We start from the raw sequence: 11132 nt of genomic DNA on the forward strand, positions 1-11132 counted from the left end.
CTATCTATCTATCTATCTATCTATCTATCTATCTATCTATCTATCTATCTATCTATCTATCTATCTATTTATCTTCTATCTATCTATCTATCACAAGCCTATGGGGCAGTGTTATGATCTGGGGTTGCTGCAGTTGGTCAGGTCTAGGTTCAGCAACAGTATGTGCTCAAAGAATGAGGTCAGCTGACTACCTGAATATACTGAATGACCAGGTTATTCCATCAATGGATTTTTTCTTCCCTGATGGCACGGGCATATTCCAAGATGACAATGCCAGGATTCATCGGGCTCAAATTGTGAAAGACTGGTTCAGGGAGCATGAGACATCATTTTCACACATGGATTGTGGCCACCACAGAGTCCAGACCTTAACCCCATTGAGAATCTTTGGGATGTGCTGGAGAAGGCTTTGCGCAGCGGTCAGACTCTACCATCATCAATGCAAGATCTTGGTGAAAAATTAATGCAACACTGGATGGAAATAAATCTTGTGATACTGCAGAAGCTTATCGAAACAACGCCACAGCGAATGCGTGCTGTAATCAAAGCTAAAGGCGGTCCAACGAAATATTAGTGAGTGTATGACCCTTTTTTTTGGTGGCGACTTTTTTTTGGCCAGGCAGTGTATTTGACACATTTTGAAGCTATTCCTTGGGCGCAGATATTTTCTATGAAAAGTTAAGCAATTTTAACCTATTTCTACTTGATAATGGGTAGAAAATTAAAGGCGTCGATGATCTGGATGACTTAGAACTTACACAGACATCAAATGGCACAATTTAAGGTTCTACGTGCTTCAATAGACTTAGTTTGAGTAAAAATAATAATTCATAATTTCTGTTAAGTTATTACTGAAAAGTTCCTCACCTCCTTCAACAGTTCTCTGCTCTGTGAGTAATTGTCCTTCTCCGAGAAAATGTCCGACAGTTCTTCATATCGCCTGATCAACTCCCTGAGAAAATCAGTACAAACAGTGCATTTAGAACAAAGATGTAAGATTCTATTTTGTTTCATTATTTTATGAATAAAAGTAAACACTTCAAGATAAAGACTGAAACAAAGTGTTTTCTTAAGTTGTGATCACAAATGTTGAAAAACAGATCATTTCTCAGTTTTATTTTATATACAGATAAAACAAATAATAAAATAACAATTTATTGTACTATTTATCTTTTTTAAAACTATATATTTTCAAATATTATTCGTAATTTATTTTCAAACAGAAGAAACCTCAAGGGATAACTGATATTTACATTTTGTTACATTTTGTTTGTTTACATTGATTTCATGAATTAATGTTCAAGTATCTTCTTTACACACATTTAAGAGAATGTTTAAAAACTAAACTAAACTAAAAAAACATTCCATAACGGTATAACTTAGTTTAAGTACACATATACAAAAGTTGCATTTCTTTTTGTGTTTATTTTACATTTATTTATTTATCTATGAAACCCTTGTTTTGTTTCCCCACCTTTCAGTTTCCTGCCATGTCTTCCTAAGTCGGTGGATGGGGTTACTCTGCAGAGCAGACACAATGGCGTACAGCGAGGAGAAGTTCTTTCTGCCTCTGCACTCCTGTTGACAGCACAGAAACACACACACACACACACACACACTGTAAGTGAGAACACCTGTGGGTTCAGGTTGCAGATACAGCCTGGTACATGTTGAATAATGCATCCTGCTGACGAGGACTCTGTCTAAGCCGGGGTGTGATCAAGTTGGAGTGTCTGGCAGCTAACCAATTCTCCCTCGCTCTGCCAAACAGGATGTAGGTGTCGCTGTGTTAGCAACTGCTTTTATATGTGCGATGACAAACGCAGCTCCAGCTGTGCCAAAAAAAAAAGTCTGAGTTTAGGACTATCCTGTGCGAAGACAAACACTCTAACATAGCTAACAAGCTAACACTAGCCAAAGCCCTGGAGAAGGTAACTTAGTTTAAGTACACATATACAAAAGTTGCATTTCTTTTTGTGTTTATTTTACATTTATTTATTTATCTATGAAACCCTTGTTTTGTTTCCCCACCTTTCAGTTTCCTGCCATGTCTTCCTAAGTCGGTGGATGGGGTTACTCTGCAGAGCAGACACAATGGCGTACAGCGAGGAGAAGTTCTTTCTGCCTCTGCACTCCTGTTGACAGCACAGAAACACACACACACACACACACACACTGTAAGTGAGAACACCTGTGGGTTCAGGTTGCAGATACAGCCTGGTACATGTTGAATAATGCATCCTGCTGACGAGGACTCTGTCTAAGCCGGGGTGTGATCAAGTTGGAGTGTCTGGCAGCTAACCAATTCTCCCTCGCTCTGCCAAACAGGATGTAGGTGTCGCTGTGTTAGCAACTGCTTTTATATGTGCGATGACAAACGCAGCTCCAAAAAGGAATTAGTGGCTGTGCCAAAACAAAAAGTCTGAGTTTAGGACTATCCCGTGCGAAGACAAACACTCTAACATAGCTAACAAGACACAACTAGCCAAAGCCCTGGAGAAGGTGAAGATGAACAAGTATTTACGCTAATTTAGCTAACTAATGTGACCAAAATGTCATAGCCCAGAAATAAAATGAGTGTAAAATGGAGCAAATCAACAGGGACAAATAGGGATCTTAAAAGATAATTAAAGGATAGCCAAAGTCATAGCTACTTAAAGGCTAGCCCAAAGGGCTATAGATGATAACAATAAACTAAACAAAAGGAAAGCAGCAAGGTTTACCTCAGGTTAACGAAAAGGACAGATGAAATGCCTCACATTCAATTCAGTTATATAGGATTAAGTGAATCTGCACTAAAGTCCAAGTAAGATTTAAAAATGCAGGAGCAGCTTAAGGTGACAGAAGAAAATCCTTGATGGTACCAGTGGAGTATCACAAGAGAGTACCAGGAAACCCTGGAAAGAGTTAGCAGCACAATAGATGCATGTTAGCCAAAAAGACGACATGCAATTGTTTTTTTAAAATGAAAAATATAATAATGATGGGCAAAAATGCATGTTTACTGTTGTTTTGACATTTGGCATTTATTTAATAATTTTTTGTTAGTCTAATGATTTTGTTTTCTAAGAAGATTCTTTTTTTTATCTTTATTTTGTATTCTTTCCTTGACACAACATGTCCCTCATTTGTCCTGTTCCTGCAGAGAACTGTTCCTTTCTTCAAATGGAAGGCTGAAGGCTGTCCCAGAACACAATGTTCATGTTTACTAATGAAATACAATCCCTGATATTGTAGCAACCTGGTTAATAAGCGAGCACATGTTTGTTGTTCCCACTGTTGGATAATACAAGTTCAACTAAAGGTCATCAAATATATATATATAAACATATATGTATATAAACATATTTTGCTTTTAGGGGTATTAAAGTGAACTCAGCAGAGTATGAGGCAGTCAGAGCTGAGAAGAAGATTAAAGGGGAGAAACTAAAATGCAGGGTGAAGCTTTCTTTATTTTAGTAGCTTAGACAACAAAACTGTGTTATTAAAGCTACGGTGTATATAATTAGTGACATCGAGAGGAAATAAAAACAGCCACTTCCTACGCAAACGCTGAAGTGCTAGTTAAATGTTAGCCGAACTTAAAACTTTATCTGAGCTAGAAACACTTTAATTTAAAAAACATTTTAATAACCACAAGACTAAAAAAAAAAATAGAGCTTAAAAAAGTCAATCTCACACAGTCAGGCAGTAACGAGTCACAGTTGCCATTTTTCATGGCAAACCACAGTGACTTCTCCTAATAAAAACTGCTGAATGTCAAAACATGACCTTATAGTATAAGTTATAAAATAAACCTGGTTTAATATTAACTTTTAAGGCTCTTTTAAGTCTTTGCAACCCACACAGGTGTAAGGCAGCGTGCTGTTACACTGAGGAACCACTCAATTCTACAAATACAGGTCAACATAACACACGACTTTGTCATTTTGAACGCCACCAACCTCTGCCACACTGATCCACTTCTCCAGAAGCCGAGCTCTCTGCTGGCTGCGCAGCTTGGTAGGACAAAGGCAGGAAGCCAAGACAGTGTTGGCTAATTTGTTGAACTGACGTACAGTGGCCCGGACGGACCAACAAACTCCTTCCCTCCCCTTCTTGTCCCTCTGAGACCACAAGGAGCCCAGACAGTGGTACGGAACCAGACGCACAAACAACTCCTGAAAAAAAAAGACAACACATGAACCTTTCTATTATTGTTTCCTCAAATGATTCAGAATGCGACACAAGCTGTGTGACCTGAAGCTGTGGTCAGAGTTTTAGTTCCAGTAGGTGGCACTGTTTTGCATGTATTTGGTGATGTAAACACTCGACTATGTGGGCACTGTTTTGCATGTATTTGGTGATGACACTCTACTATGTTCACTGGAAATGTGACTTTAAAGTGTTGAAGCTCGAAATACAATACATTTTTCACTAACTAAATATTATCTGTAATCTAATTTTATACTGGGATCAAAGTGGAGACTGACGATGAACTCACCGTCTCTATCTTGGTGAGCTGCTCAGCAATGAGTCGGGCAGAAAATCCCAAGACGCTGGTGGGTTCAAACTTGGAGGGGTCAGGAGGAGGACTGTAGAGGGCGCTCTGATCAGCTGTCGAAGACAACACGTGTTTATTAAGATGTGTGTTGAAGAGGTTAAAACAGATGAACAGATTCAAGTGTAGATTACAGCCATTTTGACTATTTATAAATGTAGCCATTATGAGTAAGCATATTTCTCTCACTTTACCAAAACGGTGCCACATAGTTGCAAAAATATTTTTGTAGCTATTTTTTACATTGACACACCTTATATATACCAAATTATTTATATTTAACCTACTTCTATAGTCATCTTACCACTAAACTTTTAATGTAAAAAAACCCATATTTACTCTGTGTTGATCAAAACTCAACAATCCCTGTTAAAACAGACCTCTGTGGTTATCAGGGAGCAGGGCTTTCTCACTCAGCTCCTCAGCAATCCTTAGGAGCTGAGCTCTGAGATCAGCTGCAGAGGAAGAGTCCTGAGGGAGCAGAGGAGCCAGACGCAGGAGCCGAGCGGGATCTCCCAGACTCTTAAAGTCTTCAGGAAACTCAGTGAGCCATGTTCTGAACACAGTGCACACAGCTCTGTGAAGTCAAGAGAGAAGGAACAGACGAGACCATAGGGTCACTGAGGGGGAACCCTCTGGAGATGAAGAAGTCAGTGCATTAATATCCCACTGCTTTCTGCCTCAACCTGCACATAAAGCTAACAGAGAGGAGGATGAAATCCTACTTGAACTGTTTCACAGATATAAAGAGATAACAGTTCCAAAAAATAACTCCAGTTAATAACATTTTTATTGTATAAACGCAACATAAAGACAACAAAAACAAGCTATAAAAGCAAAGATTACTTTTCAAAGAAATTCTGTGTCAGGTAAAACCTTTTGAGAAAGGATATGTCCTTATCTGATATATTTTACCGATATATATATTCTAAAAAAAGATCTGCTGAGAATAAAGAAAGTCTTTCTTAGAGACTGACTTGTTGAAGGATTGTCTCTTCTGGCTCCTGTCGCTCTCCCCCGGTGGGTTCTCCAATCTGTCAACACAAAAATAGGAGGTTTTGTAATGTCTGAAGCAAAACTATTTTGTAAAATTAGCTTTATTTTAGTATTAATATTCTTCTTGAAAAACAAAAAATGTTTTTTTTAAATTATGATGATATGTGTTGTCCAAAAAAAAAAAAGTGAGATCTTCTACCATGTCATGTTTAGTGTCTCTAAGATAGGGATGTCCAATAAGAAGGTCGCGACATCACAGTAGATCGCCAAGAGAGTGATGGTAAATCATAAGCAATTCAAAAAATATAAATTATAATTCTACAGTCTGTAGTAGTGACAACGTACTGTACGAATTGAATCTATTGGGCCATAGAGCTACATTTATTTAGGCAACGTACCCCAACATATACAGCAATGTATATACAAAGTATGTTGAGTTTATATGAGTAAATATATTTATTATTTTCAATGATTATTTTAGCCTGGTGATTTTAATAGGAGCTTGTGTTGTCTGTTCAAAACTCCCCACTTCTCCTGTGAAAATGGCACTGATTAGTTGTGAATGTGTGTGCGTTACCTGTCAGTGAGGATGTCCAGCACTCTTTCTGTGGAGGTGAAGGAGCGATAGGTGGAGAGGAAGATAGTGATGAAGGAAGAGTCGCCCATGGAAAAGGAGTGAAGGAGGTGGAGCACCAGCTTCTCTTCTGTTCCTGCCTTAACACACTGGGAGCGAGTCACCGCCGACTGCAGGGGGCGCAGGAAGGAAACAGTCAGGAAGTTCATATTTGTGAATATCTGGGGATTTTTCCTGTTTTGCCCACCATGTGTCTCACTGTTGGACCTCCGTGCGGCTGTTTGACCACCACTGTGTAGATCACGCCATCTTCCTGTTCCTCTACAACCGTGGACTGAGGAGCAGGAAACCAGGACTTAGATTTACAGAACAGCTTTATCAAAATCACCGACTACAACCCCAAGTCTAAGACAAATGTTTCAGTTTCAGCTGCAAGAAAACACAACTATCCATTTGTATTTTGCCGCTGGCTAAGCTAATACCAAGAGGAGGGTTAGTGATGGGAAAATAGACTATGTCTCATCATGAGCTAACTTTCTGTGGTTAATAGTCTCACCAGCTCATTGTGGGTTTTTTTCAATGAAGCATCATTTCCATTTTGGGAATATGATCTGTTTAGACTAAAGTATGCAATAAAGCATGGTAAAAACAAACAAATGAACAAAAAAACCCCCAAGGATAATAGTGGTAAATGCTGCTAAAGAAAGATCTGACTTGGTTACAGATGGTTTGCCAGTTCCTCATAAATACTCTGTATGTAGTTTGCAAATGTAAAACAAGACATGCACGTTTCATCTGGTTAGCCTTACCAGATCTAGAGGACAGTACCAGGTGGTCTTCATCGGTGAGGGCTCCACCTGGGGAGCAGAGATGTGATGCAGATGAGGTTTAAAAATAAAAAAAAGAGGAAGGATTTAACAGTTCAGTTGCTGTGTCGAGTGTCTGAACAATGTCTTCAACACGCCAGTGCACTCCTTTATTGCGATGGCATCTCAATAATATACGTATTAAATTACAAACATCTTTTTCGAAGATCCAAGACACAGGTGTTAAAATTACGAAGTTACTAAATTATCTTTAATCTAATTAGCAGAAGTGTAAATGATGTTTATAGACCAGGTTGAAAAAGCCAACAGAGGTCAAGAGAGCCAGATGTCAATCTGTATCATAGTCACATACTCATCACAATAAAGCTTTGGACACGCATTGTATTTCCATATAAACCCTCCATCCACTAATCATTGCTCCAACACTGTCGATACATACATATGAACGCTGAGATCAAACATCATGACAAATAGAACCATGTGTGAAACACACACATGTACCTGCTGTTACCGGCTATATACAAAACAAACATTGTTGTATTGGTGATATTGGGGATGTTGACTTTAGTGATTAATCATGATTCATTGTCACTCATAGCTTTCCCACGATTTAGTCAGATAAAACATTTTGATTGCTCAAGTTTTCACGCTTTGAATGTAATCATTATAAAAAAATATATCCTGAAATAAAATAATAATAATAAACACCTCTGTTTGAAGCTGCTACATTTGTGACCTTAAATAACCCAAACTTTGGGTCTTTGTTTCTCACTTTTTATCCTTAAGCTACAGCTACTTTTACATCTTTGTATTTACACCTTCAAAACTACAAAAAGACTGTTTCTGGCCTTATTTCGACAGCATGTGTGAAGGCAAACAGGAATTATACTGTGAGGCGGATATGTATAAAGTCTGGCCCGTGGGCCAATTGAAGCACCTTCTTTTGTTTTTTTGTCCTCGTCCCTGGATTTCTCCCTAAATATGTTGTAATTATGGCCTGCCAGTATTAGCAGCAACATTCTGTTTGTTTTTGTGTTTTATAGTTAAATACATACATTAACAGGGATGTCTGCTGTTTGGTTTTTTGATTTAGTCGTCCCAGTTAAACCAACGTCTAACACTTTTTAATGCCAGACTGACAAGTTAGATACATATTGACACAAGAACTTCTTGGATTACATTCTGCCACCGGTAAAATCATCTCTCACGCCACGACTTTCCTCAGTAGACAAAGGGAGGAATACAGTAAAAGGTTGTTGCATATATAAATGTGTCCATTTTTTAAATAAAAAAACAACTTTTATTAATAACTAAAAATCCCAATCAGAATCCATTCCTCGACCATTCTTCAGTTCAGTGACTGCGAGATATTTGCTTTACGTCACTGTGCGTGTGTGTAAACATCACATGGTTGTACATGTACGTTTTCAAAGCTCATTCTGTGCGGTGACATCATCATAAACCCACAAAGCCACAATCATTATTACACTGGGAGGATATGGTAATAGCAACACAATTAACATGCTGCTTGTCTTCCATTCTTCCTTTGGTCTAATGTTGGACTGTAATGATGTACTTTTCTTAACCAGTGAATGGCTTTCTTTAATCAAACTAAAGTCCAAACCTCGACTTTTGCCAAAGATCCCCCTGGGTGGGGCAGCAACGTTGTTTACATGTACGTGAGAGATTGTGAACCTCACAGATCAATATCACTTTGCACTTGGCCCGACACAAACGTGACTTTTTCCATGATTAAAAATGCATAAGCTAAACACACACACACATTCATGCACTCACTCCTGGGTGTTTGGTAAAACCCTTTTGCTGCTCACTTTGACATACAAATACACAACTCACCAAAACACAAACACACACTGAGACACTTTTCAACACTGTTTGTCAACAAAAGTGTGACTGTAAGAACTGAGAACCTGTGAGTTCTCTCACAGGTAAAGAAAAAGAAAACAGTAGACACACATGAAGTGTGTGAAGATGAAGGAAGCAGCAGCATGTGCAGCAGTGGTCTGTTGTTCCCCTTGGTTGAACCTGCCGTGTACGCTAACATATGTTAGCCTCTGTTCACAGAACTCCGACTGCCATGGATGAAAGGTCAGCTCAAAGACGGCACTCCTCGCATTCACACAGGTTATTCTACTGCAGTGACCGGGATAAATCCAGTACAGTTGCACAATGAACCTGTAGCTTTGTTTTTCCCATGGAAATCTGCAGACACCCAGGAGTTAACATTAAGAACCACACAGAAACAGTCACACAGGTTACCTTTCCCACTGCAAGTTCAGACAGGTAGCAGTCCCTGAGCTTCCTGGAAAAATTCAGGATAAAGGCAGGAATGGAAGCGTCTTTTCCCCCATGTTTTCTCATTGGTTTGTTTCCCTCTCTTTTTTTTCCCCCTTCACAGCCTCCTCTGACCGGCTTTTCTGCTCATTTGTCCCAAGTCCTTGTGTTCATGTCTTTACTGCCTGCACTCTGCACGTTCATGTCTTTGTTTCACTAAGGCACAAGTGAAGCAGGATCTGAGTCCCGCCTCTGCAAGGCTGCTGCATCACCTTGCCACACCCATTTCACATACACACACACACACACACACACACACAGACACTGACTTATACACAAACAAAGAGACAAGACAAGCATAGACACATGTTGATTCTGATTGGTGTTTGACAACAGCAGGTTTTTAATGGGGTTCTGTATGCATATACAATTAAAACCTGCCCCTCCAGCTCTCACACAAACAAACATTTGATCCTCAGTAACTATTTCAATTTCTAAAGCCGTAAATATAACAATATATTATTTCACTGTAGTAACTGTTTGTGTACCTGTTACAGGCCTTTACTTTCAATTATCTTTGGCATATTACCAACTAATTTGTAACTTCAACTTTTAAAGTTATTCCTAACTACATTTTCAATTTGCAAAGAAATGCCCTTGTTTTCCCCCTTTCTGAGCCTCTATATGTCCTCACAACTTAAGTAAACCAACACACATACATACACACTCTTAGGGAACAAAGCCCTGGAGCTATTCCCAGAACAATAGCCCCTTCTCTCCGAATCTCCACTCTTTGCCCTCAAAGGCTCTGTCGTTGACCTTCTGGTGCAGATGAACCAGTTCAGCCGAAGATCCTGTTTATTACAACGATCTACAGAAGAACGGTTAACTGAGAATGTAAACTAGTACATGTACACGTAACGTGTACTGTATTCCACTAATGAATATGTTCAACCCACCAGCAAAGTAGGAAGGAGTCTATGTGAATATACAAAAGGCCGATGACATCATAACAGGACTCAGTTAGGCGGAGACTGCATGTCATTGTGTGTGTATTTGCTGAGGCAGTTAGCCTACTTAGCTTGCATATAAAAAGCTAGTATCTACTGGACTTTTTCTGCCACTCGAGGGCAGTAAACCAGATGATAAACACAATATCACCTTACGTTAAAAGCTAACTCTCCTAACACCCAAACTCATTTACAGAACAATATGTTTTCAAAAAGTGAGTCACACTGTCCTGATGAGTTGCAAAAAAAAAAAAGTGTTATTTAGTGCTTTTTCCAATTCCACAACATTTTTTAAAAAGCGATTGGTTACTGGTTACTTGGTTATTCCAACTGAATTTACATTTTTGTGTCCAGTTAATTGACTTCACAACAAAAAAGGGCTAACATTGCAGTGCTATTGCTTTTCCATCGCATACCCACTGACCAGCAGGTGTCGACTCAAAAACTGGCTTCTATTTTTAGCTGGAAACACTCCCTTTCCTACAAAAGCTCAATAAATAAGGAAAGAACTGAACTCCCCCGCGACTGTGCCAGATATTTCTGTCGTCAGTATTCTCAAGGTCGAGCAAAAATACATTTTATAATATTCAAGAGATGAGAGCTCAAAGGTTTTTGTCTGTGTTATGACCTTGTAAAGAAACAAAGTAAAAGAAGGCAGCCCACAGCAGAATACTTTTCTTGTTTCTTGACTTTTTCCTGTTTCCCCTGTAAAAAACACAGACTACTGCCACCTACAGGAAATGGATGTACCTCACGTCTGTCAAGTTGCATCTGTAATGGTTAAAAAGTTCTACCTGATTGACCATTTGTCTGACTCGAGTATTTGTGCGTACCAATCTTGTGGACTAACACTGGCAGTGAAGACATGGTGCTGCTGCTGTTTTGAGGGA

The 11132-nt window shown here is 39.0% G+C and overlaps 1 protein-coding gene across 3 annotated transcripts in view; it reads right to left on the reverse strand.

Annotated features, from left to right (window-relative positions):
- The window catches only part of rgl2 (ral guanine nucleotide dissociation stimulator-like 2), a 25047-nt gene that overhangs the window by 7426 nt on the left and 6489 nt on the right, over positions 1–11132 (reverse strand). For 2 of the 3 annotated variants that reach the window (XM_008324187.3, XM_008324186.3), the window contains exons 3-11: positions 6920–6967; positions 6358–6444; positions 6114–6280; positions 5518–5574; positions 4921–5117; positions 4484–4596; positions 3945–4160; positions 2032–2135; positions 868–952 (exon numbers count right to left, since the gene is read on the reverse strand). In XM_008324187.3, coding sequence (XP_008322409.1) covers positions 868–952; positions 2032–2135; positions 3945–4160; positions 4484–4596; positions 4921–5117; positions 5518–5574; positions 6114–6280; positions 6358–6444; positions 6920–6967 — 1074 coding nt within the window. Of the gene's footprint in view, positions 1–867; positions 953–2031; positions 2136–3944; positions 4161–4483; positions 4597–4920; positions 5118–5517; positions 5575–6113; positions 6281–6357; positions 6445–6919; positions 6968–9217; positions 11113–11132 lie in introns of those variants that run through there. The other variant, XM_008324188.3, reaches the window with a different exon arrangement.

Source organism: Cynoglossus semilaevis, chromosome 13 (assembly GCF_000523025.1).
Source record: "Cynoglossus semilaevis isolate Cse_v1.0 chromosome 13, Cse_v1.0, whole genome shotgun sequence".
In the NCBI taxonomy this organism is placed as follows: Eukaryota; Metazoa; Chordata; class Actinopteri; order Pleuronectiformes; family Cynoglossidae; genus Cynoglossus; species Cynoglossus semilaevis.